At 57.0% G+C, this 27,491-nt stretch overlaps 1 protein-coding gene and 4 non-coding genes across 6 annotated transcripts; 3 read left to right on the top strand and 2 right to left on the bottom strand.

Moving 5' to 3' along the window:
* Positions 1–481: 481 nt before the first annotated feature.
* On the bottom strand, positions 482–25,312 carry ALOXE3 (arachidonate epidermal lipoxygenase 3). Of its 2 annotated transcripts, XM_008270760.5 has the most exons (15): positions 24,428–25,312; positions 23,703–23,907; positions 22,622–22,703; positions 22,122–22,244; positions 21,685–21,810; positions 18,724–18,827; positions 17,560–17,732; positions 16,885–17,028; positions 16,596–16,799; positions 16,401–16,487; positions 15,817–15,986; positions 15,220–15,341; positions 7,248–7,348; positions 6,607–6,777; positions 482–1,740 (listed from the first exon to the last, which is right to left on the bottom strand). In XM_008270760.5, the coding sequence occupies exons 1-15, from the start codon at positions 24,572–24,574 to the stop codon at positions 1,561–1,563; spliced, it is 2,139 nt and encodes a 712-aa protein (XP_008268982.3). In that variant the 5' UTR covers positions 24,575–25,312; the 3' UTR covers positions 482–1,560. The 2 variants fall into 2 exon arrangements, with proteins under 2 accessions (XP_008268982.3, XP_089173331.1); XM_089317205.1 differs by lacking the exon at positions 24,428–25,312 and having other exon boundaries at positions 23,640–23,764.
* Positions 25,313–25,668: 356 nt separating this feature from the next.
* On the top strand, positions 25,669–25,741 carry TRNAK-UUU (transfer RNA lysine (anticodon UUU)). Its single transcript has one exon. It is a non-coding gene; the product is annotated as a tRNA-Lys (tRNA).
* Positions 25,742–26,230: 489 nt separating this feature from the next.
* On the top strand, positions 26,231–26,302 carry TRNAQ-CUG (transfer RNA glutamine (anticodon CUG)). The gene has a single exon. It is a non-coding gene; the product is annotated as a tRNA-Gln (tRNA).
* A 495-nt stretch (positions 26,303–26,797) lies between these two features.
* TRNAL-UAG (transfer RNA leucine (anticodon UAG)) lies at positions 26,798–26,879 on the bottom strand. The gene has a single exon. It is a non-coding gene; the product is annotated as a tRNA-Leu (tRNA).
* A 442-nt stretch (positions 26,880–27,321) lies between these two features.
* On the top strand, positions 27,322–27,408 carry TRNAR-UCU (transfer RNA arginine (anticodon UCU)). Its single transcript is given in 2 exon segments — positions 27,322–27,358; positions 27,373–27,408. It is a non-coding gene; the product is annotated as a tRNA-Arg (tRNA).
* Positions 27,409–27,491: the final 83 nt, after the last annotated feature.

Below are 27,491 nucleotides of genomic sequence, written 5' to 3' on the forward strand. Positions count from 1 at the left end.
GGTTAATGGGCACTCAGTATAGTTAGATGGGAGAAACGCGTTCTGATGCTCTAGTGTGCTCAGGTGACTACAGATAATGAGAATGGAATGCATACATATATTTACATTTTATTCATTGGTAATGCAGAGAGACAGAGACAAATGTCCTTCCAGATGCCTGTAACAGCTGGGACTGGGCCAGGCTGGGGCCAAGAACCTGGAACTCAGTCTGGGTCTTCCACATGGATAGCAGGACCCCAAGTACCGCAGCCATCAGCTGCTACCGCTCAGGGTGCCCATAAGCAGGCAGCGAAGTGGGGGCTCAGCCCCAGGGGCTCTGACGTGGGCTGTGGGCATGGCAAGCACACGCCCGCCCCTGTATGTATACTTTATCTCAAAAGCTGGAAGAAAAGATTTTGAATGTTTTCACCATAAAGAAAGGCTTGCAGAGGTAGATTTGCACACTACACAACACATACAAGTACCGACACTCACCCATATATAGTTTTTCTTAAGCAATTTATTTATTGACAGGCAGAGTGGACAGTGAGAGAGACAGGTCTTCCTTTGCCGTTGGTTCACCCTCCAATGGCTGCTATGCCCCGACCAGGACTAGAACCCGCTGTGCCGGTGCCGCAAGGCAGAGGATTAGCCTAGTGAGTCGCAGCGCTGGCCAGTTTATTTATTTGAAAGGCAGAGCATCAGAGTACAAGAAAAAGAGAGAGACTGCTCTCTCCCATCTACTGATTCCCTCCCCAAACAGCCACAACTGCCAGGGACCAGGAACTCCATCCAAGTCTCCCTCGTGGGTGGCAGGGGCCCAAGCACTTGAGCCATCTTCTGCCGCCTTCCCACGTGCCTAAGCAGGGAGCTGGATGGGAAGTGGAGCAGCCGGGACTTGAACCAGCCATCTGATATGGGATGCTGGCACCACAAGTGGTGGCCTAACCAACCCCTCGTGCCACAATTCCTGTACGGTTTGTATTTATCACTTTAAGAGAAAAATGGAAGGAGAGCCTACTGTGTTGGTTTTTATTGAACTCACTGGGCTCAAGGACACAGAAGAGGGAAAAGCGTTGAGGGGGGGCAGGCTGAGAGCCCCGTACCCACGTCCAGGCCAACGAGCTGGGGCTGGGACCTGCTGCTGCCAGCCCCAGTGAGCTGAGTCCAACTCTCCTCCTCCCCTACAGGCGCCCACCCCGGCTGTGCCCAGCTGCCGGGTTCTTCCCCAGGGACGCTGAGCTGCTCACTCCCTGGCTTGCAGGACATGCTGGGGGTGGGGGGAGGAAGAGGCCTGGGAAGGGGCTCAGGAACCCAGCTGGGGATGCCCACAGGAGGCGGCTGAGTGCCCCAGGGGCTGGACCAGGAGCCTGTCCACAGGAGGGCAAAGTGAAGGGGCTCCTTCCTTTCCGAGCTGCTCCACGGGGCTCTCACAGCCCAGGGCCCAGCTCCCGTGATGCAGGGGCCATCTGGGCGGGCAATGGTCCCACGTGCAGACAGAAGGTTCAGGAAGGAGGGGGAGGGTCTGGGCACCCTTGAGCAGCTTCCCCGTCCTCTCCCGTGGGGTGGGACGGGGACGCGTTAGATGGAGACGCTGTTCTCGATGAGCGGCGGGTCCAGGTAGGCGTAGGGCAGCGCCAGGCCCCGGTTCCGCTCCCTGATGTCTCTCGAGATCTGGGCCAGGCGGCTCTGGAAGGCGGCGATGCTGCGCCGCGGGGCGTCCTCCGTGAAGTGCTCATCCGGGTACGTGCCCAGCGGCCTCTGCAAGAAAACGGGGCGGGGACAATGAAGGCAGGTGCAAGCCCAGTCGCTCTCTGCGGCCTGACACGCCTGACACGGAACGGCCCCCCAGCCCCCTGTGCAGGAACCCAGCGAGATTGGGACAGGCAGCCCCTGCCCAGTGCCTCGTCGGCCGGGATCTGCTCTGTGCTGCTGCGACCCCTCAGCCCCCAGCGCCTGCGTCTAAGTGGACGGGAGAACTCTCCCTTCCGGGGCCGGGCAGGTGCCCTGCGAGGGAGAATGCAGCCGACCCCCACGCACGCGGCCAGGGCGCGGCCGCCACGGCCTCCCGGCCACACACACAGTTCCACCCAGAGACCAGCAGCGTCCTGGCTCTGAGGCCCTCAGCAGTGACCGACACGGCACGCAGCGGCTCTGGACAGGTGTCTCGCTGAGCTTCATCAAGGCTGTCCGAGAACGCGACCCACGGCTGGCCAGCCTCCTGCCCAGCAGCCGCGTCCCCACTGCCGTGCCCTTCGTGCGGTGTAACTGTTGCCGACACGACTGCGTTTAAAATTAGTTTTCTTGCTGTATCGTGTTGGCAAAGCCTTCCAGATCAGTGTTACACACAGCAATAATAGTGGGCATTTTTTTCTTGTCCCTGATTTTAATAGGCCTTTACTGTTTCAACCTAAGGAGTGTGTTTTCTGAACGCACTTTTAAAAAATAAATGTATGGGGGCGGGCGCTTGCTGCAGTGGGTTAAAGCCCTGCCTGAAGCGCCGGCATCCCATTTGGGCGCTGGTTCGAGTCCCGGCTGCTCCACTTCCAATCCAGCTCTCTGCTATGGCCTGGGAAGGCAGTAGAAGATGGCCCAAGTCCTTGGGCCCCTGCACCTGCGTTGGAGACCTGGAAGAAGCTCTTGGCTCCTGGCTTCAGATTGGCACGGCTCTGGCCATTGCGGCCATCTGGGGAGCGAACCAGCAGATGGAAGATCTCTCTCTCCTTTCTCTGTCACTCTTTATGCCTTTCAGATAAATAAACTAAATCTTTTGTGAAAAGTAATAAAAAAAGTTATAGTATTTATTTTGTATTAAATAAATGTATTTATTTGCCAGGAAGACAGAGACAGAGACAAATAGAGATCTTCCTCCCACTGATTCACTCCCCAAATGCCTGACACAGGCAGGCCTGGGCCAGGCCAAAGCTAAGATCTGGAACGCAACCCAGGCCGCCCACGTGGGGAGCAGGGACCCCAACTACTTGAGCCATCACCTCCTACCTCCCAGGGTGTGCACTTACAGGAAACTGGAAAGAATGTAGCCAGGGTGAAACCCAGGCATTCTAGCGCCTGATGTGGGCATCTCAAGCAGTGTCTCGACCATTGAACCAAATACCTGCCCCTCAAATACATATTTTATCAAAATCCCCTAAGAAAATATCATTGCGGGCCAGTGTTGTGGCGCAGCGAGGTCAGCCACCACCTGTGACACCACCGGCATCCCATAGGAGCAGCGGCTGGAGTCCAGGCGGCTCCACTTCGGGTCCAGCCCCCGGCTAGTGTGCCTGGCAAAGCAGCAGAAGATGGGCCACAAGACAGGAAGTGAACCAGCGGATGGAAGATCTCCGTCTCTCCCTCTCTCTGTCACTCTGCCTTTCAAATATATCAATACATCTTAAAAAAAAAAAAAAAGGATGTCATTGTACACCGAGTTTTTATTAGCAATGGCCTTTCACATTTGTCAAATGCTTTTTCGGTGTACATTAGGGTGATTATACGGTGGCCTCTTTATTGGGGTAAGGAGATTTCACAAGGTCAAAGCAGCCTTTCATTGCCTCCACTCCCCAGGTACAGTCTTTGTCGTGGCGTGTTATTATTGTTTTACTGCCCACTATGGGCCTTTATCAGCTGATGTAAGACAGTAGCTAAGTGGGGCGACTTTATAATTTCATTTTCTTAATGACAGCTAACATGTAAGCACCTCACAGGGACCATCGCGGCCTCACAGGAACCCTTGGGACGGGTCCTCTTATCATCCCCACTTTAAAGACGGGGAAATGGAGGCCCAGGGAGGCCAAATTACAGAGCCGGGGTCGCCGCGGAAGAAGTGTGGGCCCGGGATTACAGTCCTGTCTTCAGTCCTCCCTTTTTGAAGTGCATTATCGCTGTGGGTGCTGCTGTCAGGTTCTGCCACCAGGAACCCGCCTGCGGAAGCTTCTAGCGTTTTCTCTGCTCTCAGTCTGACTAGGGGGTTACTTCTGCCACAGTCTCTTTAGAAATCAGGTCTCCTGGGACCACTGACACTTGTGTGTGATTTTCATTTCTTCCGGAGTTCAGTTTTGACTGTTTTTGTTTTCCTAGGAAGTAATTCATTCGATGTAGATTTCCAAATTTGTTTGCATAAAACTGTAAATGGTATTTTCTTACAAGTTTCAAAGCCTTCTCTGTATTTGTGGCCAAATGCCATTCCTTTCCTAATGCTGTGTGTTAGGAATTCTCTCCCTCTCTCTCCCTCTCTCTTCCCCCTCTCCCTCTCTCTCCCCCCTCCCTCTCCCCCCTCCCTCCCCCCCCCTCTCAGAATCGTCTGTAGCTTACATTGTATCTACCAGGCTGACATCTCATAACTGTAGTGTAGACATCAAAAAGCAGAACCCAGAAATCCGACACACTGGATTCCAAACCCGCTTCCTGGGACGGTGAGCAGATTCCTTACTCCTCTGGGTTCTGCTTTCTACTCTGCAGAAGCCACCATTACTGAGCATATGGGCCAGCACTGCACTGAGCATTTAAATACAGCTGCTTGTTTTGTGCTGGAAGATAATGTACACAAAACTTCTGATGCAACATGACAGAGCCTCAGCAAGTGACACCTGCTGTTATTACTGCTGCTGTTAGACCCCAAGTGGGGCTGGCGCTGTGGCATAGCGGACAAAGCCTCCCTTATGGGCACCAGTTTGTGTCCCGGCTGCTCCCCTTCCGATCCAGCTCTCTGCTATAGCCTGGGAAAGCAGCAGAAGATGGCCCAAGGCCTTGGCCCCCTGCACCTACATAGGAGACCCGGGGGAAGTTCCTGACCAGCTCTGGTGGTTGCAGCCATTTTGGGGAGCAAACCAATGGATGAACCAGTGAACCAACTCTGCCTCTCAAAGAAATAAATAAATATCAAATAAATAAATAAATATTTAAATTAAAAATATGTATGTACACCAAAGGCCCTGGAAAGCAGCAGTGTGGCTCAAGTCATCGGGTTTCTGCCACCCACGTGGACGATCTGGGTTGAGTCCTACTCCTTGCCCATTTTGGGCGTTTGAGGAGTGAACCAGCAGATAGGAAATCTCGCTCTCTCTCTCTCTCTCTCTCTCCCTCCCTCCCTCCCTCCCTCTTAAATAAATAAACTTCTCACTGGTTTATGAGGTGGGAACCCTCTCTCCCATCCTCTTACCTTTAAAATATTTATTTATTTATGTTCTTATTTGAAAACAGAGATGGACTGAGATCTTGCCTCCACTAGTTCATACCAAATGCCAGCAACAGCCAGGGCTGGGCCAGCCCGAAGCCAGGAGCTGGGAACTCTGACGTGGGTGGCAGGGACCCAGGGACTTGAGCCATCACCTACTGCCCGAGTATGCACACAAGCAAGAAGTTAGACCAGAAGCAAAGCCAAGACGCAAACCCAGGCGTCCAGAAGGGGCTGTGGGCATCCCACGTGGTGCGCTAATGCCCTCATGTTCAACCTCTTGCCTACTCAGCCTACACCAGCAAGGGGAAGGACCCAGCACAAGTTCCTGCCATTCCCAGGGCACAGGTTGCCAAGTCAGATCCTGACACAAAGATACAACGGCTGCAGTCTTCCCAGCACCAAGACTCAGGGTGGGAAATGAGGATATTCACAGCTCAGGGAATTTGCAAACAAAACCAAAAAGGCAGAGGCCTGGCTGTGCACACAACGCGGAAATGGAGTCAGTGGTGACCGGTGACGTAAAGGGCTGGCCTCACCTGTGCGGCCGCCTCTGAGACTGCCCCTCACTCATTCACACGGCCCCGGGAGCTCCCCTGCTACAACTACTTTATCCACGTTGCCTGGGCCCCTGCGGTCCCCTAAACAAACACCGTGCCCTGTCTTCCTCCACACCCTGCTACTTCGCCGCCTGAACCATTTGTGATCGTATAGTGCACACTGCGCTCTCTCGCCTTCACTGCCTGGTCAAGCCCTTTCTTCTGCCTAGAAACAAACCCTGCCCCTCCTTTGTCTGCCAGACTCCTGCTGGTCCCACAGATTTCAGCCTAGAAGCCACGCCCTCCAGGGAGCATTCCTGGGTTCTCCTGGACCCAGTTAGATTCCACAGGGCCTCATCCTCACCTCCATCGCTAGACTGTAAGCTCACAAGGCAAGATCATAGCTACCCTACCACGTGCTTGGCACGCACCACAGGTGCTTCGGAAGTACATGCTGAGTGGAGGACTTAACACATAAGTGATCCTAAAATGCGCGGTGCCCTTTTGCATTTACTTGTGTGTCTCATCAGCTGGACCACAGGCTTCTTGGAGGCAGGGAGGTCTCCCTCAACCCTGAATGCCTGAGGGTCTGCGGCTGTGCTGCCAGGTGGTAGGCACCCCCAAATGCTTGTGCAATGTTTGGATGAATGATTGATGGGTGAAGGGACGGGATGGATGGACCAGTAAACTTATGGGTCGCATGGAAGTTGTGACCCAGCCACTCCACTGGTACTTGTTTCAATGTCTGCCTCTGGGGGTCGATTACCATCTCGTGGAGAATCAGAAGTACCCCAGGCAGCAGCTGTGGGCGTAAACCCCAGCCGCCAGTCCCATATACCCCCAGCAATAGCCTTGACCACCTCCACGGTGGAGCCCCATCCCTCTCACCCAGCCACCCCCCCCAACACACACCTGGTCCTTGGGCTCTTGGCTGACCAACCAGAAGAGGAGGAGGTTGTTACAGGTGATGTTCACTTCCGGGAGGGTGTCCAGGTAACTCTTCAGGGTGGTGGTCCCCTTGGTCTGCGGTGGGGGCTGCCTCATGGAGGATGGAGCGTTGGGCATCCAGGCCCCAAAGTCATGCTGTGGAGACCCCCAGCCTGGCTGAATCAGCTGGCCAGAGCAGGAGGACCGGCTCCCTCTTCATCACCCCTGATCCCAACCAGCCCAGGCCTTGCAGTGGGGAAGCAAGGGGATTGCTGAGAGGAAGCGGAGGATGGGGTACCGGGTGGAAAGTCCCGGAAGTGGGGCAGAAGTCACCCCCATCACTCCCCACCCAGGTTCCAGGCCCGGTGGAGTGGTCCCCAGAAGGGAGAGGGGGGACATTCTAGAGAGGGCCCTGGGCTGATACACCGCACAGAGCAATATGGCTGGGTCCCAACCATGACAGGAACCCGTAAGCTCTGCTCCCAACTGGAGTCGCCACTACACCCAGCCGTCACCTCCAACACAGCCCCCCACTGGTGCCACTCCAGCTTTCCTCCTCAACTCTGGTCTCCAGTCCACGGCGGCACCGGAACCTGATACCCCGGGCCGGCCCCGTGCAGCCTCACCTGCCCGCTGTTGACAGCCGCGTGCTGGGCGGAGCAGTTGAAGATGATTGCGGTGAGGAACTTCACCAGCTCTGCTGGGGTGCACAGCCGGCTTGGGAAGCCTGGGTGTGGGAGGGAGGGAGCAGGGTGTGGATGGAGGGTACCGGATTCCTGGGGGCAGCTCGGGGCCGGGGTTCAGCGTCGGGGGGACAGTGAGAGGGTGAGGGCTGATTGTTTCGCCACAGCTGTCTTGACACCAAGGTCAGGGTTGGAGACAGCTTCTGGTCTCTGAAGGGGGATGGGATAGGACCTGGGCGCTGGGATCTGACCAGGGCTTCTGATAGAACTGGGTTCCAGCCTAGCGCCAAGCTGCCTCTCCCCTAATTCCAAAGCACTCCCAGCTGCAGCCCACAGTAGCACCCAAGGATGTAATTCTGCCCAGTTCACCAAGATCTGAGTAGCAGACACAGGCGACCACAGAGAGCACACCTCGGAAGCTCCAGGGATGCATGCAGAGAAAGCTGGGAGGACAGAGCAGTTGGTGGGAGGGCGATCTTCCGGGAGAAGGGGGTGAACATTGAAGGGGGGTGGGGTGGAGGCGAGGGGAAAGACAGAGAAGAGCTCCAGGGGTCAGCCTTCCGTGCACTTCTCTCTGCCCCTCACCAATCTTACCCAAGCCTGTCACTCACTGACAACTCTCAAATCACACCTCTGGCTGCTCCCAGCTCCTGGGCTGCAGCCTTGGCAGTGGGCATCGCCAAGCTAACGTTTATGAAACCAGATCCCTGACTCCCAATCCCCCCATACACACTCTCCAAACCAGGCCCTCCCGCAGCAGCTCCCTCCACATCCGGGGGGTTCCATCTCAGTGAATTCAACCAACCAGAGCCAAAAACATCCAGGAGAAACCTGCATCCATAGTGAACAATGTGCAGATTTTTTTTTCACACCTGTCACTCCCACACAACACAGCAGAACGACTATCTACATAGCATTTACATCCTATTAGGGATTGCAAGCCATTATACAACACAGGGGAGGACTGTGTACATGATATGCAAATACAAGGACAGTTTGTCATTTTGTAGAAGGGACTTGAGCCTCCAGGGATTTATCCAACGAGGTCCCAGAACAAATTTCCCGGGGTACAAAGAAGGGGTACTTGGACTCTATCCAGTCACTCAGGCCCAAATCCCTGCCCTCACACCACACAGACCGGCCAAGAGTCACCACCTCAGTGCCTTACAGCCCGTTCTGCACGCACCAGCCAGAGGGTCCCTTTAAAATCCTCAGATGAGGGCACTCCTCACTCAGACCCAGGGTGGGGGGCTGTCCATCTCACTCGCCTTACCCCACCCTGCTGCAGCTGGCCCCAGCCCCTCTCAGAGCTCACTCCCTTCTCGGCTTTCCTCCCTCTCACTCACTGTAGCCACACAGGCCAGCAAGCTTGGACCTCAGGGCCTTCATCCCTCCTTCACCTCTGCCTGCATCGGCTGGCCCCAGTCATCCCAAGAGTGAGTCCCTCACCTCCCCCAGGTCTCCACTCGAGGGTCAGCTCCTCTCTGAGATGACCCCTGATGCTGGCCGGAGTTTCTTCTTGGCTTGCATAACTACCCACCATCTGTGTTTCTTGGCTCTCTGTGTCTCCCACCCCCAAGAGGATGCTCAGCTCTGGGAAGGCCAGGAGTTTTGTCTGTCTTGCTCACTGCTAACCCCCAGCACCTAGAACAATAGTTAATAAATCTTAAGAGCCCAGTGGTCACGGGCGGGATGCAGCTGATACACACGGGAGTGAGACACTTCGGGGAGGGCACTCGTGGGTGGCGGGGCAGCCGTGGAGCTGGGGCTGGGGAGCCCTGGGCAGCATTGCAGGGGATTAGCAGGGCTGTGGCCCCACAGGCTTGGTGAGCAAACAGCAGGTGCCTGGCAGAGGGAGAGCTGGTTGGGAAGCAGCTGTCGTGAGGACAGGGAGCAGGATGGTGACCATGGAAATGGGAAGGACGCAGGGCTTGGCCGCCCAGCTGGATTCAGGAAGACAGAGAGGGGAACAGGAGTCAGGGAGGGCTCCATGGTTTGGAGTCGGGTTCAGTGAAGGGAAGGTAACGCAGCAGAAGAGAGAGGGGGGTCCGGAGAAGGGACCTGGCGTCTGCCTGGGAGCGTGAGGGAATTTTCCAAAAGTTCCATTGGGGTTGCTGGTCTCATCTGGGAGGCTAGGAATAAAGAAGTAAATCTGTGCGTTTTCCTCCCCTTGAAACAAAGCCAGACTGATTGGGGTTACTGAGTGTGTTTTGCTTTTCAATACAAGGGTACTGGGGCTGGTGTTGTGTAGCAGGTTAAGCTGCCACTTGCAACACTAGCATGGCATATCAGAGCACCTGGGTTGAGTCCTGGTTGCTTTGCTTCTAATCCAGCTAATGCACACCCTGGGAGGCAGCAGGTCCCTTGCCAACCTTGTTTGAGACCTGGATGGGGTTCCTGGCTCCTGGCTGCAGCCTGACCCAGAGTTGGCTGTTGTACCCATTTAAAGGAGTGAGCCCGTGAATGGAGGATTTGTATGTGTGTGTGTGTTGTTCTGCCTTTCAAATAAGTAAAAAGTTCATAGAAAGTCTCATCAAAGATAAGTTAATCAAGAGAGAAGCTTATTTTATTGCAAAAACATCTGAAACCCATGCATAGGAGATATTAAAAAAATCATGGAAATGAGTATTATGAAAAAACTGCATGGATTTCAAAAATTTTGCATAAAAGTTATCTTGATTCTACTTTTCCATAAACTTTTTATTTATTTATTTATTTATTTGACAGGCAGAGTGGACAGTAAGAGAGAAAGACAGAGAGAAAGGTCTTCCTTTGCCATTGGTTCACCCTCCAATGGCCGCCACAGCTGGCGCACTGCGGCCAGTGCAATGCACTGATCCGATGGCAGGAGCCAGGTGCTTCTCCTGGTCTCCCATGGGGTGCAGGGCCCAAGTACTTGGGCCATCCTCCACTGCACTCCCAGGCCACAGCAGAGAGCTGGCCTAGAAGAGGGGCAACTGGGACAGGATCCAGCGCCCCGACCGAGACTAGAACCTGGTGTGCCGGCGCTGCAAGGCGGAGCCGCGGCACCGGCCTTCCATAAACTTTTTAAAAATTAGTGTTATTTATTATTATTATTTATTTTCATTCTAGTTGAAAGGCAGAAAAACATAGAGCCAGACATAAAGAGATCTTTGATCCACTGGTTCACTCCTCGAATGCCCACAAGAGCCAGGGCTGGCCCAGGACAAAGCCAGGAGGCCCAGATTGCAATTTAGGCCTCTCACTTCTGTAGCAGGAACTTAAGTAATGGAGCTACCACTGCTGCCTCCCAGGGTGCTCTTTGGCAGGAAGCTGGATGGGACGCAGGGGAGCAGAACCAGCATTGTGGTACAGTGGGGTAGACCCACCTCCTGGGATGCCAGCATCCCACATGGGAGTGCCTGTTAAAGTCCTGGCTGCCTGGCTCCCTATCCAGCTCCCTGCTAATGTGCCTGGGAGAGCAGCAGTAAGATGGCCCAAGCACGTGGGCCCCTGCACCCACAAGGGAGGCCAGGATGGAACTCCAGGCCCTCTGACCGTGGACGCAGGCAACCCAAGGGCGCATGTTAGCTGCTACGCCAAATGCCTACCCCTCCATGAACTTTCTGAAGTGCTCTTACATACGAATCTAGAATAAGTTTACAGCGGTTGGAAGAGGTGTATCAACCTGTAGAACGTGCTGCTGTATTAAATCAGAGGCAAGTTTAATAAAGATGGTGGGCAGGCATTTGGCACAGCAGTTAGAACACTGCTCGGGACGCCCACACTCCATCTCAGAGGGCCTGATTCCAGTCCTGACTCCACTCCTGATTCCAGCTTCACACCCTGGGAGGCGGCAGTGACGGCTTAAGTGGTTGGGTCTCTGCCACCTCTTTGGGGAAACCCAGACTGAGTTCCCAGCTCCTGGCTTTGGTCTGGGCCCAGTGCAGACTTCTGGCGAGTCTCCAGGGGATGGGAGACCCTCTCCCGTGTGTGTGTGTGTGTGTGTGTGTCCACTGTCTTTCAGATATGTAAAATAAATTCCTAATCAATACAGATAGAATTAAATCACCAGTACCGAGATCCCCCTCTGGGTCTCAAATAGGAAACAGATCCCTCCAAATAAGAAACGATCGCCCTAGGGAGAGAAGCAGAGAGAATCAGGATGGCTCATGATGAACAGCAGGTTTGCAAAACACAGGGAAGGGTCATCCTCTTAAAAACCCAACAGAGGCCGGCGCCGCGGCTCACTAGGTTAATCCTCTACCTTGCGGCACTGGCACACGGGGTTCTAGTCCCAGTTGGGGTGCCGGATTCTGTCCCGGTTGCCCCTCTTCCAGGCCAGCTCTCTGCTGTGGCCAGGGAGTGCAGTGGAGGATGGCCCAAGTGCTTGGGCCCTGCACCCCATGGGAGACCAGGAGAAGCACCTGGCTCCTGCCTTCGGATCAGCGCGGTGCACCGGCCGCAGCACGCCGGCCACGGCGGCCATTGGAGGGTGAACCAACGGCAAAGGAAGACCTTTCTCCCTTTCTCTCTCTCTCTCACTGTCCACTCTGCCTGTCCAAAAAAAAAAAAAAAAAAAAAAAAAAAAACAAACAAACAAACAAACAAAAAAAAAACCAGGGATGTGGCTGTCACCACCTTAACCGAGAAGTCACTTCTGGCCTCCCTGATGGTGAGACAAGCTGACTTCACACGCCTCCCTCCCAGCATGATGCAACACGGGGGACACGGCATCACCTGAGCCAGATTCTTGCCAAAAACGTTTAACGTATTGATACTATGTCCAGTCTGCAAAATCCACAGGATGCAGAGAACAAGCCGAACGAGGCAATTAGACAAACTCAGAGGGTGGGGCACCAACAGGACAACCAGTCTGGACTCTTATATAAGTGCCCTGGACTCTTATATAAGTGCACGTCGGGCAACTTTTAAAAGCAGAAGGCAGAGGCCTTGTTCCAAATTCAAAGAGACCTTAGAGGACAAAACCGAAACCACACAACACGCGGTCCTGCCCCGGCTCCTGAATCAACAGGATCCACTGGGGGAGAACGGGACAAGTGGAGAAACCGGAGTGTGGCCCAGATATGAGGGTGTCCCTGAGACCATTGTCAGTTCTGGGAAGTGTGATGCTGGCGCTACTCTGGCTGTGTAGGAAATGTCGTTGTGGGGCCGGCATTATGGCGTAGCAGGTTAAGGCCACCGCTTGCGATGCCGGCATCCCATGTGGGCGCCCAGTTCATGTCCCGAATGCCCCACTTCCCAACCAGCTCCCTACTATGGCCTGAGAAAAGCAGAAGATGGCCCAAGTGCTTGGGCCCCTAGCACCCATGTGGGAGACCTGGAGGAAGCTCCAGGCTCCTGGCTTTGGCCTGGTCCAGACCTAGCTCTTGTGGTTATCTGGGGGGTGAACCAGCAGATGGATGATCTCTCTCTCTCTCTCTCTCTCTCTTGCCCCCCCCATCTCTCTCTCTGTAACTCTGCCTTTCAAATAAAATTTTTTTAAATGTCATTTTTACAGTTGCATATTGATTAGGTATACAATTTGATGATTCACCTTAAAAGGCTTGGGCAATACATAAGCCAGAAATAACCAAATATGACAAAATACTGGCAATTGTTGGAGGTAAGTGGGTGCCTATTACGCAAAAAGTCTGTGGAGAGGGAGGCCCATGTCCCATATCACAGCACCTAAGTTCCAATGCAGCTCTGGCTCCGACTCCAGCTGCCTGCTAACGCAGACCCTGGAGGGCAGCGGCGATGGCTTGAGGCACTGGGCTCCTGCTGCCCATGTGGGAGACCTGGGTCAAGTTCTCGGCTCCCAGCTTCAGCTCGGCCCAGCTCAGTCCTGTCCATGGCAGGCATTTGGGAAGCAAACCACTAGATGTGAGTGTTCTCTCTCTCTCTCTCAAATAAAGTTTTAAAAACTTGTGGAGAAATAGCATTAAAAGACAAGTTTATAAAAAATTGTGGAAAATGGAGTTAAACGATGTTTATTTTGGTGCCAAAAAATTGAAATCCATGCAAATGGGGGAGAGGAGTCTTCAAAAAGCTCATGAAAATGCATATAATAAAAAGACTACACATGGATTCCAGAAATTGTGCACCAAAATAATCGTTATTTTTTTTTTAATATTTATTTGAAAGAGTTAGAGAGAGGACAGAAAGAGAGAGAGGTCTTCCATCCACTGGTTTACTTATCAAATGGCTGCAATGGCCAGAACTGGACCAGTCCGAAGCCAGGAGCTTCTTCCGGGTCTCCCATCCGGGTGCAGGGGCCCAAAGACTTGGGCTGTCTTCTGCTGCTTTCCCTGGAGCATCAGCAGGGAGCAGCCAGGACTTGAACCAGCGCCCATATGGGATGCCGGCATTACAGGTGGCGGCTTAACTTGCTGCACCACAGGGCTAGCCCCCAAAATAATCCCTCGGTTCCATTTCCCAAGAACTTTGGAAGTACCCTCCCACTCTCCTTTTCTGCATATTGGAGCACCGTTGTTTACAAGAAAAGCCCCTGAACCCACTGTGGTGGAGCTGCCACAGCTGCTCGCTCTGTGTGGAGGTGGCTGAGACAGGAGCTCCTCACGCCCCACCAGAAGCACTGAGCCCCAGCACTGCCCCGGGTCACAGGTCAGACATCTGTGCTGCTCTGGGCTTCTGCACTGCTTCCTCTGCTGTCATGGAAGCCTCTTCTACGTTCTGGGGCTTGGAGTACAGACCGCGCGTTGCAGGGGCCCGAGGAGTCAGGAAGGTGGAAATGGGATGGATACTTCAGGCAAGGTCAAAAGTCTTTCTATAGTGGGATCACCTGGCTTGCCCGAGCTGGTCTTCACGATGACAAGGAGACGCCAAAAGGAACATCCTCCTGGGGACAGTGAGCGGGGGCTTGGGGAGAGAGTTCTGAGTTTGGAAAGAGAGAGTTCTGAGAGTTCTGAGTTGGAAAGCTTCAGAGGAGAGATAAGAGAGAGGCCACTCCATGGGGGAGGGGAGAGAAAGGAGGCTGAGAGCCAGGACAAGCGGTGGGCTGGGAGGGGGAGACAGCGGGCCCCAGGGAGAAACAGGGCATCAGAAGGGCAAATCCTCCCCGGAGCTAAGGGAAGACATTGAAGAAAGGAGGGTGGGGGCAGGCACTTGGCACAGTGGCTCAGATGTGGTTTGCGATGTCCACATCTGACGTCAGGGTGCCTGGGTCTGAGTCCTGGTTCTGTTTCTGATTCCAGCTCCCTGCTAATGCACACCCTGGGGGGCAGCAGGTGATAAAGTGATGGCCCAAGTTCTTGGGCCCCTGCCACCCATGTAGGAGACCCAGATGGAATTTCTGGTTCCTGGCTTCAGCCTAGGCCAGCCCTGGCTGCTGCAGGCATTTAGGGAGTGAACCAAGATGGAAACTCACTCTCTCTCACTCTTTGGCAAATAAATGCTCTAGTGCGTGAGTTTGGTTAAAGGGCAGGAGACTAAAAGGGGCCACTTGGAGAGGTGTCTCCGCAGAGTCAAAAGACGGGGAGAGGTACAGTACGTGACAAGTGTCAGTATGTGACCAATCAGGCAGCAAGCAGCAAGACCAACACCCTCCATGCAGAGGCTTGCAGACAAAGCGATGAAGAGAGGCTGGTGGCCGGACCGGCCGCCTGGCCAGACAAGGCACAACAGGCAGGAGAGGAGGGTCCGGATCCTCTGAACTCAAGACCTGGCTCCCGCCACGTGGAGCAGGGCTTACACGGAACTCAGCCAGCTGGAGGGAACAGACGGGCCCAGATAAAAGTGGACTGTGAGGGGCAAAGGGTCGTGGGTGAAAGCCGGGCTTTGGAGACCTCAGGGGAGGGCTCTGAATCCTGCCTCTGCAACCTTCCCCGTGCTCGCTTCCTCCTCTGCTCCGTGGGCAGTAAGTGAGGACTGGTTAACGGGGTGGGGGTGAGGCGGGCGGAGTAGGGAGGGGGTGGGGACACACTGGGGTTACCTGAGCTCTCCCGACTCAGGAACGCCTGAGCAAAAATCTCGCCGACCCAGGCCTGCAGCTCCGAGTCCTGCTGCACGGAGGCCTCGCTGGGGTAATAGTAGCCCACGATGTCCGAGACAAAGCTGCAGGAGAGAGATGCTGGGGCCCCAGAGAAGAGCCCAGGGCTCAGGCCTGGCCAGAGCACTAAAGCTCACGGCACACGGGCTGGGGAACAGGTGCACGGCTGGAACTTGAGGACCCAGGTGTCCCTTAACTGCTGAGTCACCAGGTCTGGGGGAAAGGATACTGAGGGACAACCACCGCTGGGTCCTCCTGGCCCTGCCCCCTCTATCAGCAACCAGGGGGAGGCCGCCCCGCCAGCCTGGAGGCCTGGGGCACCCTTAGCCCCCGCACCCACACTGACCCTCTACCTCCTCCCCCACCCTCTCCTTCCCTCCCTCCCCTGCATTCACACTCCGGCCCTCTCCAGCTCACAGCCACCTCCCCTTCACTGCAATTCCCGCCCCCACCCCCACCCCCGCATCCCCTGTCCCCACACCCTCCCCGCCCCAGGATCAGCACAGGGCGGCTGGAGGGGCGGCCGGGACCCAACCACACCTCTCAATGGCCGCCCAGATCTTCATGCCGTCGTCACGGTAGTGATAGTTGGGGATGGCTAGGACGCCACGAGCCCGCAGGCTGTCGGGCAGGCAGAAGTTGGTGTAGGAGAAGTGGGCCAGACCGGTGCTCATGAGGTAGATGAGGCCTCGCCTCCCGATGGACGTGACCTGCGGACACGGCACAGCCCGGCTCCTCCATCCGCCCACTGCCCACCCCGGTGCGTGGAGTGGGAAGAGGCTAATGACGCCGGGTATAACCAGGCCGCCCACGACCACGGATCCAAAGCCCACAGGGGGCTTCCCTGGAGCGGGCTGTGCAGGTTGCGGCCCTACTATGCGCACACGAGGAGCTCCTGGGTGTTTGCCACCTAAATGATGAACTTGAAAAGCAGAGGGTAGCGCCGGGGCTCGGGCTGCCCAGCCAGTGGAAACGGTTTGAAGAGAGCAGATGGGGCCGGAGGGCGGGGACAAGGAGGGGACTGTGGAGGGGGCAGGGTTTGTGGCAAGGGAGGGAGCCTGGGAGCAGAGCAGGGCTTGTGGGAGGGGCAGGGCAGAGCGCCTCAGGGGCGTGGGAGGACGCACCTGGTCCACAAGGCCTTCGGGGTTGAGCAGCGTTGCCCTGGCGATGGTGTTCACCTGCAGTGTGTATCGGGTGTGCGGGAGCAGGAGCTGCGTGCGGAGCGGAGCGAGGCGGGAGGGCACGTGAGGCCCAGATCCCAGGAGCAGGCCTCCCAGGCTGCCCCTGCCCCCGTGCTCCCGTCCCGGGGCCGCGCAGACCTTGTAGATGGGGTGGCAGAGCGGCAGCTGGCGCAGGGTGGCCATGGAGAAGGCCTCGCACAGCAAATGCGTGCACAGGAAGTGCGTGTTGTTCTCGTGCACCAGGAACTCCGAGTTGCGCACCCACGTCTTGGCCAGCAGCCAGTCCCAGTCGGAATCGGTGGGCAGAAAGATGGGGCTCTCGGGCCCGGGGGTCTGGCTCAGCTACATCCAAGTGTGATGAAGAGGTGGAGCTCAAGGCGGTTTGCTCCCCAAGGCCCCACCCCAGAAGCCCCGCCCCCAGGCTCACCTGGATGGCCAAGGGTACCAGCGCCCCCTGGGGGTTGAGCCACAGCAGGCAGAGCGGTGCAGCCACGTATTGCGGGTGGCCATTAAGGCAGTGGACCGGGGCCTCGGCTAGGATCCAATAGTCAGCTAGGAAGATGTTCCCCCTCTGGAGAAGGGGCACAGGGCCTTAGAGAGCCCTCCCCAGCCCGCGCCCCGCTTCCCTCTCCCTTCTCTGCCCATGTCCACTCCAGCAAGGAGCTGAGGTCCCCAGTCCGGGCCTCACTAATTCTCGGTGCCTGCACTAAGCCTCGGGTACCCCACCCCTCCCAGAATGCCTGGAATGAGGTCCAGCAGAATCCCTCCTTATGCAAGTCCCGCCTGGCCTCTGGCTGGTACAAGCCAGCGTCCTCTCCTCCCCCGCTCCATACCTTCCTACTCTCTCAACTCCAGTGCAATCCTCTCCCGAGTTCTGACCATCACGTATCCAACAGCAGCAAAATCAACACACGGGGAGGGCTAGCCAGCCACCCCAAGCCTCATCAGGCCCTGGTCCAGATCTGTTCTACTTGGAAGGTACGGGGTCAAGGCAGACAGGGCCCAGGCCCGCCCACCCTCAACCTGCACACACAGGCCTCGTCTGTACCGGCAACCCAGCCGCCTCCTTCCCACCAGGCCCACGGCTGAGGGCCTCACCCACCTCTAGCTCCATCTGCAGGCAGGTGTCCTGTCCCAGCACGGGTGCCACCATGTCGTTGGTGACAGGCAGCTTGCTGGGCAAACTGGAGAGGCAGTGGATCATGACCGGGTTGACACCGTTCAGGTACTGGTACCCAAAGAAGTGGTCCTCGTGCCAGTGCTCCGTGACGTACTCTGGGGGGGGGGCAAGAGAGGGGCCCACTCAGAGTGGAAACTGCTGGCCCCGCCCCCGATCCTGCCCAGCCCCTCGCACATCCCTGTGTCGTAGGCTTTTGTCCCAGCCACTCGATGAAGTGGGGGCGTGATCGGACCTCCCGCTGAATACCTGGCCCTGGGGGGTCAGAGAGATAGTGACCTGTCCACTTAAGGAACACGGCAGGGACAGAACCCAAGCTTTTCCAGCCCAAAAGCCCAGAATGCCTGGGGTAGGAGCAGGGGAAGAGAGTTCTGTGGCCCTGGTGACAATTGGAACCTGCTAAATGACCACGACCCTCTCTCCCAGACGAGCGGAGTGTCTCTCTGTGCTCACTCCCCCCACCCCGGAGGGGGTGCCTGAGGTCCTGGCCAGAGTCTGGGGGTCACCACCAACAAAGCCAGGAGCCCCTCCGGCAGTAACCCAGCCATTTCCTGGGAAGGGCTGGGAAACAGAGGAAGGGCGGGAGCCCATGTTGGAAAGGACTGGTGTGGGGAGCAACTGAGACTAGACTAAGTTACTGGAATTAAGACTTATTCTATGCATCTGCTCTCCCACAATATGGCGCTGGGAGAGGAGTAAACAACTTCTACACAGCTGCCTCCAGTTCGACCAATAACCTGCAGGAGCTGATCCTGCTCCTGATTGGAGGAGAGCAGTGTACTCAGTCTGTGGGTAGCAGAGTTGGGATTGGTGGAAGAGGACTATAAAGGAGGAGAGAGACAACATGCACCAGGAACATCTAAGGGGAACATCCGAATAACATCTGAGCAGCCCCCGAGAGAGCCGGCCGGCGGTGTGCCGCTCCCCCGCGGAAGTGGGGAAAGTGGAAGGGTCAGCAGCCAACCCGGGAAGAACCAGCAGCAAACCCGGGAAGGGCCGAGCAGACAAAAGAACAGCGCAGGGTCCTGTGTCGTTCCTCCACGAAGAGGGGGAGCGACAGACTGGCATCTCCTGCCCAGCTCTGCCCACCTGACGTGAAGGTCCTGTGGCACCAAAAGATGTTGCGGATGTCCTCCAGCTTCTTCCAGGAGCCCCTGCGGTCCAGCAGCCCTCGAAGCTTCATGCCCAAGGACCTGAGGGGGTGGGGAGAAGGAGGCTGGGGGCCCCTGTGCTCCTGGCCTGGCAAGGACAATCCCCAGAGCAGGAGAGCCCAGCAGCCCACGTGGGAGGGAAGTCTGGTGCTTGGGGGAAGATCTGGAACCCCGGGAGTGCCCGGTTCAGATGCACCTGCCCCTGGGAGCAGTAACTGCAGGTGCGTGCCAGGGAGGTGCACATGGCTTCTCATGCGGACACGTGTCCCTCATGGTGTCCTGTGTGGCCTTCACCTGCAGGACAAAGCCCTAACTGCCCCGTCTGGCCGGCCCTTGAAGCCCCCTACACGCTGGTTTCTACCAACTGCCCAGAATCTCCTCCTTCCACGGGCACAAGGCCTGCTCTCCCAACACAACCAGAGACATGCTTTGTACGCTGGACTGCTAGGAGTGGGGGTGGCTGGCCGAGGGGGGAGGGCTCTTCACTGCACTGCTGTTTCTCTCCTGCTCACATTTTTTATGGTGAGCAACATTTTACAATCAAGAAAAAATGCTTAAGGGACCCAGCACTGTAGCAGCAGCAGCGTCCCATATGGGTGCCGGTTCAAGTCCTGGCTGCTCTGATCCAGCTCCCTGCTAATGTGCCTGAGAAAGCAGTGGGAGGCTGGCGCCGCGGCTCACTAGGCTAACCCTCTGCCTGCTGCACTGGCATCCTGGGTTCTAGTCCTGGTTGGGGCGCCGGATTCTGTTCCAGTTGCTCCTCTTCCAGTCCAGCTCTCTGCTGTGGCCTGGGAGTGCAGTGGAGGATGGCCCAAGTGCTTGGGCCCTGCACCCCATGGGAGACCAGGAGAAGTACCTGGCTCCTGCCATCGGATCAGCGCGGCGCGCCGGCTGCGGCGGCCATTGGAGGGTGAACCAACGGCAAAGGAAGACCTTTCTCTCTGTCTCTCTCTCTCACTGTCCACTCTGCCTGTCAAAAAATTAAAAAACAAAACAAAACAAAAACAACAACAACAACAACAAAAAAAACATGGTGCACAGCCCTCGTTGGCTAAGACTCCACAGGCCAAGAACTGGGCTCTGCGTGCCCTGATCTGCCCCGCTCCTACCAAGCCCTCCCTAAGTGGGCTGAACCAAAGGAAAGAGAATAGAATACAGAACGGCCAGGTTTTTTGGCCAATAGGGTCAACTGAGCAAAGGCGCTGATGGGCACCAGGGGAAGGCAGGGGTGGCAGGGGTGGGGTGGATCAGGAATCAGACAGACCCAGTGGCAACATCACCTGTGTTCACTCATGTAAACATTTGCTGCATGCCTGCCAATCAAAACCCAGGAGATGGAGCAGGCATTTGCCCTAGGCGTTAAGATGCCCATGTCCCTTATCCAAATGCCCGAGTTCAATGCCCATCTCTGCCCCTGATTCCAGTACCACGCTAATGTGGACCCTGGGAAGCCACGTTGATGACTCCGTGGGGAGACCTGCATTGGGTTTCTGGCTCCCAGATTTGGGCCCAGTGCAGCCCCAGCCATTGCAGGCATTTGGGGGAGTGAACCAGTAGTGGGAGCTCTCTCTCCCTCTCTCTGTTTCTCCAAAGAAAAAAATTGGTTTTTCAGCCTGAGAGATGGGAAATTTGGGCAGCAGCTCAGTCTGGAAGGCAGAGGCTGAGGGAGCAGACACAGGAGAAGGGGCGTTCCCCAGCCCACCTGCGCCCGCACTGACCCCACACTCAGACCCACTCCCACCACCCCTGCCTCCCTCCGGCCCTTCCCTGAGCCTGTACTGGCCGCCCTGAGGTCGCCCAGGCCTCCCCGAGTCCCCTGCCAGACCTACAGCTTCATCCAGGAACAGCTCGCAGAAGCTCCTGAAGCCCCTCAGCCCTGCACGGCCCGGCCAGGCCTTCCTGCCCCGAAGCCCGAGGCCGCGGGGCTGCCCGCACACCCCAGTCCTGACATCACAGGCCTCCTGAGCTTCGCCCACTCAACTCCAAGAGGCCCAGAAGACGAGGGCTCAGCTCCCCGGCCTGGCCTCCTTTGGGCCGCCGCTCAGGGGGCAGCTAAATTTCCTGCTCCTGCCAAGGATGTCGGCTCACTGGGCACACACGCCCTCCTCCCCTCTACTCCTCTCCCAGGCCGGCTTCAACCCCACCTCTCGTCCCCAAGAGCCACCCCCTGCCTCAGATAGCCACTCCCTTCTGTAGGCAACCAGGGGGCTCCCAGACTCCCCAGCTGTGGACTTGAGCTGCTGTTGAGCCTCCGGGTTGCTAATTAATTACATGGATGCCTCCCTAGTGACGCTGGGAATTCCTCACGGCCAAGGTGATCTCCTTATACCACCACTAAGCAGCGTGCATTGAGACACTACTCTGCACTGGGTGCTACCCCATCTGCTTCTCCTGTAACACTACAGTGGTTGGTACGGCTACTGTCATTCAACAAGCAAGGAACATCAAGGTCACACTGCTGGAAAGCCGTGGTTCTGGCCCTGGAATCCAGAGTGCTATGACTCCTCCTCCTCAGAACTTGAGGGCGGAGCCTCCATGCCCTGCACCTGCCTGGCACAGCCCTGCTCAGTGGGTTTGATTGGTTGAGGAATGGAAAGAAGGTGGTGAGGAAGGAGCAAAGAGGAGGTGGGGGATGGGGAGATGGAGGAAGGGGAGCCCCAGGAGAGAGCCAGGGGCATGAGGGGCAGATGGAGGGCAGAGGGGAGAGAACCAGGGAGCAAAGAGGGAGGGGGACTAGGGCAGAGAACAGAGACTTGGGAGGAGACGGGCAGCCGAGATGGGGCTGGGGGCTGAGAAGGAGGTCTGGGGGCCAGGGCTACAGGGATCTCCGAGGGCAGAAGGAGGGACTGGGCGGGAGAGATGGGAGCGTGGGTAGGGGAGCAGAGAGGGCGGGCCTCACGCGGGGATGGCATTGAAGAGCAGCGAGGTGGTCTTGGTGACCGAGTAGCGGATGTTGGGTTCCATGTGCAGCAGAGACGGGATGTCGATCTTCATGGGGAAGCCAGGCAGGTACCGACCCCCGCTGCTGCAGACGGGAGGTGGGATGGGGATGAGGGGTGGGACCTGCAGCCCCCCACCTCCCTTAATTCCTTCCCTTGGTCCTCCCTGAGGATCCCCAGGCCTCCCCCGCTCCCTCACTCCTCCCCTCCCTAAGATGACCCCTTTACTGTTGCCCTCTTTGCCCAACTCCCCCTCCCACCATGGCCTGGGGAGGGGGCATCCCTGGTCCCTGCAGCTCCTGTCACTTGAATATCAAACTCCAACTCTTCCTTTGCCACTGCCTGGCCCCAGCCCCCAACACACCCTCCCCTGGCTGTCCCCAGCCTCGGCCCTCACCCGTCATCGCCCTGGTCTGCACAAGGCGTCGTCTTGGTCAAGGCGAATTTCTTGTTGGATTCCATCTCCTCAAAGCTGCTGACGTCCACCATGCGGGGGAAGCCAGGGGCATAGATCTTCCAGCTGCCCAAGGAAAAGGGTTGGAGGTGGGTCAGAAGGTCGGGAGAGCCAGAAGCCTTTAGTTATCTGAGGACGACGTCCATGGTGGCTTACAGACGGCCTTTTGTTAAGGTTGAGCTACGACCAAGCTTGGTGAGCACCAGGGTCTTTCCAACGTGGGGACCAGGATGGTTGGGGTTGAGCACTGGGTCACGGAGGGTGCTGGGACAATTGTTGGCTGTGGTCTTCTGTGGCCAGACTGGGGGTCAGTCTTAGGGTTGGGGTGGGAGGGGGTAGAAGCCCAAGCCTGGAATTTTGACTCCAGCTTGGAACAACCTGACTGGGGCTGAGGTCAGAATACAGATGGGGGGGGGGGGGCTGTCACAGCCGGCCGACCTCACCGGTAGCACTCTTGTCGCGCCCGGAGTTCCCGCTTCCGGTGATCCACAAGGAGGGGAAGGGAGTCCTGACTGATAGTTCTTGCTGTGGGGAAGGAGAGGACAGCGCTGGTCAGACGGCTCCACCTCCACCACCCTGCCCAAGTCCCTAACCCCTGCCTGCAGTCCCACCACGGCCAGGGCAAGCACACGGGGACCGTGGCCCTGTGCAGTGGTCAGTGGAAGGAGCTCTGCTTGCCCGCAAACCACACCCATCTCCTGCCTGACCAGGACCTGCAGGGTACAAACCATGCTGCTCCCAGCAGCCTGGCACCAAGACAGGCGGATAAACAAGTACATTTTGTGAAGCTGTGGGTAGACGCCCCAGGGTCACAGCTCGCTCTAGGGACAGCTTGCTATTGGCGTTAGGGGAAGGTTCCTGCGCCTCGACCTAGTGTTCTGTCCTCATTGCCAATAATGCTCAGAGCAGGCAGCTCCGGAAGCTGAAGGGGCTTGACCCAGGCGCTCCCTAAATTCAACACCCCTTCACAGGGGCTTCACGCGCCCTAGAGAAGCCACAGTAGGGGACGGGGCTTCTCCAGGGAAATTCCCCAACCTGGTGGCTTCTCCCCAGGAGAGACTCAAGCACTTCAGCTTGTAGGGGAGTTTGTCTCTGCATCTAGAGGCATTTTCTTTGGGGAAAGCAAAGAGCCGCCCAAAGTGTGTGGGAAAATGAAATTCTGAGAGACGGTTATTCTGGTGCAAAAAAGTCTGAAATGCATTCATACCTTTTCACAATAGGGCGCTTTTTCATGAATTTTTGGAAGACCACTTATATGTACAGATTTGGAAAATTTTCACATCAAAAATTCTTTCTTAATTTCACTTTTCCACGAACTTTTCGAAGTACCCTCTTATGTCTGTACGAGCGCATGTGTCCCAGAGGAGTAAAATTGTCCCCCAACCCCCACATTTCAGGGTTTTAGAAATTCACTTTTTTTTTTTTAAGAAAGCATTTACTTGGGAGCCCAGAGTTCCTCACCTCAACCCCAGGTCCTACACCCCAGGCTCGGTGAGACCCCATCCAGCCTCAGCCGTGGCCCACCTGTTCCGGGCCGCAGTTCCACGGTGCAGTAGCCCTCGATCCACTGATAACAGGGGAAGTGGGAGACGGCTCCGTCGGGGGCAGTGACACTGATGCGGCTGCAGTACCACGAGTCCTTGCGGAAGAACGCGTAGCGCTCCTTGTGTAGACGCAGCAGCAAGAGCTCGCCCAGCTCGGCCGCGCAGTGCACCTTGTACTTCTGCACCTGGGGCGCGAGGGAGTGAGCGGCAGGGAATTACCAAGACACCTGGCAAGAGTCGGGTCTACACCCTCAGCTGATCCAGAGCAACCTCAGCTGCCACTAGCCACCCCTACGACAGGCTTCTAATCCATTCAGATTAGAAAAAGGAGAGTCGCTCCCCCAGGCAGAAGCACGCTCGGGGCAGGTGCGGGCGAACTGGAGAGTGTGGCTCCCTCGTGCAGCCCGCCAGCAAACCATCCCGGGGGCCGGCGAGAGCCCTCCAGGGAGAAGAGGAAGTGTAGGCTAACAGCAGAAATGACCTGTCCGGTGCCCACCACCAGCCTATGGGGAGCTAGGGAGGCAGAGAGCTAGCTCCCGGCTCTGCATTCCAGAAAAGACAGGGGCCACCATAGGAATAGTGACCGGGTCAGGGCCGGGAGGAACGCGCCTCCACACCTTCTTCGGGGTCCCCCCTGAGTCCTGCCCCTCCAGGACCGTCGTGGGGGCCCTCCTGGGGGGCCCTTCCCTCCTCCGCCGTACTCACCGAGCCCGGGGCAAAGTCCCTGCCTATCCGATCCAGCCGCTCCTTGGGGCTCTCCCCACACGTGCCCACCAGGGTGACGGAGATGTTGTCCATGGTGCCGGCCATCAGGTAGGGACCAGTGGTCACACGAAGGCGGTACACAGCCATGATGGGAAGGAAGGAGGGAAGTCCCGCAGCCTGCCTGGAGGAGGCGAGCGGCAGCCGGGCTGGGCTGGGGTCCTGGGGACAGGAGGACCCAGCTCTCTCTGGGACACTCCTGAGCTCTCGCCGAAGCTCTCAGGTGGCCGCTCGGGCTCGTTCTCTCCGCCCACACTCTTCCTTCCACCCTAATACTTGTTTGCTTGCCAGTCCCTCTGGCTGGCTCGCCCAGATGGAGATCAGGAGCCTGGGTCCCCTGGGGAGGGAGGGAGGGACCAGAGGCTGAGAGCTACAGGGAGGAGGCGCGACACCTGTGTGATTGGGACACTGACCTCTCTGCCTGGCCAGGGGCCCACCGCTCAGCTTCCCCCAGAGACCCTTTCTTCCTTTCCCTCCCCCCAGCTAGAAGTGAGCACGGGGCACCTGAATTCCTGCGTGTGAATCACCCGTGAATCACTGAACACAGGCGAGCGAGACTCGGCCACGAATCTCACATGACTGCAGCCACTCGCGAGTGAGTCGCGCTCTTACTCCTCCCACGCACACACACACAGCAGGGGGTGCCCCGCACGCCGTCTCACGCACCCCGCCCCTCACTCCCGGGACCCCGCTGTCCCAGCCTTCGGCACGCGCGACCTCAGTCGCTGCGCTGGGCCAGGGCGGGTCGCGGGGACCCAGCGGAGCCCGGGCGCACGGGGTCTGGAGGCCCCGCGTGGCATTCTTTCCGCTCCAGGGCGCCCTCGGCCTGCGGGACAGTGGGCGGGCGCCCGAGGGCCCAGGGCGTCCGGGATCTGGGTCGCACGCGACGGGGAGGAATCTTGGCCGCGAGAGCGGCCCGTAGTCCGCAGCGGCCCCGCGCGGCCAGTCCCGGCACCGCAGCGTTCCCGCTCCGCGCCGTTCCTGCCCCGGCTCCCCCGCCTCAGCGTGGGCGCCGAGGAAGCGGGCAGAGAAAGCGCAGCCAGTGGTGCCGGGCCTCGCTGGCGTCCTCCGAGTCCGTGCCCGAGTCGTGTGAATAGAAAGAGCCGGCTCCCTGCTGCGGTTGTGGGCCGGGATTGACGGCTGTATGAACCTCTTCTAGGTAGGAGAAGGCAACCCTAGCAAGGGCCCGGATAGCTCAGTCGGTAGAGCATCAGACTTTTAATCTGAGGGTCCAGGGTTCAAGTCCCTGTTCGGGCGTCTGCTTTTTCTCACTGCGGGAGACTTGTTTTCTTTAGGCGTGCAATGAAATACTGTACATTTTCAAATAAGGCACGGGGAAACAGCCAGAAAGATAAAACTACGTACCTTCATAAGGACCAGAGGGTGTCGTGTGCCAGTGTTTTAGAACGCGGCATCTGCGAGGCACGGATGGGAATGTACATTTTGCAGGAATTACATAATAAAAGATAAAAAAGAAACGGCAAAAAAACAGCATAATCATGTACTTTACTTAGTGTTGCAAAATCTTACTGTAACATGGAATCAGTACTTTGCAATTAGTGGAATTTTGTCTTTTTTGGCATGCAATCTTCTAACCACGACGTGTATTTAGACAATATATAGTAATTCAGATGCTCCGACAACGGGTTGGGGTTAGTTGGCTTTTTAACTATACTGGGAGGGGGGGAAATGGAAAATAGGAATTCCAGTAATGTGTATAATCTCGGAAAGGGGTGAGGCAAGTGGGGTTCCATGGTGTAATGGTTAGCACTCTGGACTCTGAATCCAGCGATCCGAGTTCAAATCTCGGTGGAACCTTAAGTTTTGGGTCGTCAGGTGTCACGTGTTGGTTTTGTGTGTGACTTTCACTTGGAGCTCGAACCGCGGGTCTTGGAGCTTTTCACACTGGTTCATGAGATCCCCCAGCTCACCATGGGGGTTCACAGGAACTTAGTCACTTGAATATTGGTGAAGAGCTGTGCGATAAGAATGCTCTGATGTCGATGATAAAGAGAGGTTTCCTCCAGGCCTTGGTGTAGGGGTGGGAATACTGCTGGGGCCCCGGAAAACCAAGGGAGCACCGCACAGGAACCCAGGCTTTGGGCCAGAAGGAGGGGTTCATTTAACGTGTGTAAAGGGAATTGAAAATAAGAATGGGAATAGGAGAGGGAGGAGGAAGAGGGGTGGGGCAGCAGACAGGGTGGGAAGCAGCACTGTGTTCTTCAAGTTGTATTTATGAAATGCATGTAGTCCTAAAATGAAAAGTTTCTGAGAGGAGGGTAGGGGGAAAAAGAGAAAGTAAAATTCCCGGCCTGGCAGCGGTGGGATTCGAACCCACGCCTCCGAAGAGACTGGAGCCTAAATCCAGCGCCTTAGACCGCTCGGCCACGCTACCTGCGTGCGGACCGGTCCCTCCGCTGTCTTCCTAAGAGAGGAGCGGGGCGCGAAGGCCGCGATGTGAGCGCTTCCCTCTCCCGTGTCTCAACCCGGGAGCGGAGGGCTGTGGAGACGGCGGGCTGGCAGAACACGGAGCGCAGAGAGACGCACAGGCAAGCGAGCTCATTTTGGGGTGGGGCTACAATTGGGCGTGCGGAGCGCCTGAGCGGGCGGCGGGGCTCGGCACACACGCGCGCGCGCGCCCGGACCCGCTCCGCCTCTCCCGGCGCCTGCCACCCGCGCGCGCCCTCACTCCCGCGTGGCTCCCGCGCTGTTTGCGGGCTGCCTCTGTCGGGCCGACCTCCGAGACCCGCATCGCACGTTGCACGCACACGCACACGCTTCCCCGCCTCGCCCCGCGCTGGTACCCGTAAGCCCTCAGACGTCGCCGCCCGCCAGGTGGCTCTGTGGCGCAATGGATAGCGCATTGGACTTCTAGTGACGAAAGAGCGATTCAAAGGTTGTGGGTTCGAATCCCACCAGAGTCGGTTTTATTTCAAAATTTTTTCCCCTTTTTTGCGGCTTTTTCTTAAAAGGTTCCCATCCCTTCCCCCACCCCTCCCCACTCCCG

This window comes from Oryctolagus cuniculus, chromosome 17 (assembly GCF_051225735.1).
Source record: "Oryctolagus cuniculus isolate XC-2025 breed Fujian yellow rabbit chromosome 17, ASM5122573v1, whole genome shotgun sequence".
NCBI classification, from domain to species: Eukaryota; Metazoa; Chordata; class Mammalia; order Lagomorpha; family Leporidae; genus Oryctolagus; species Oryctolagus cuniculus.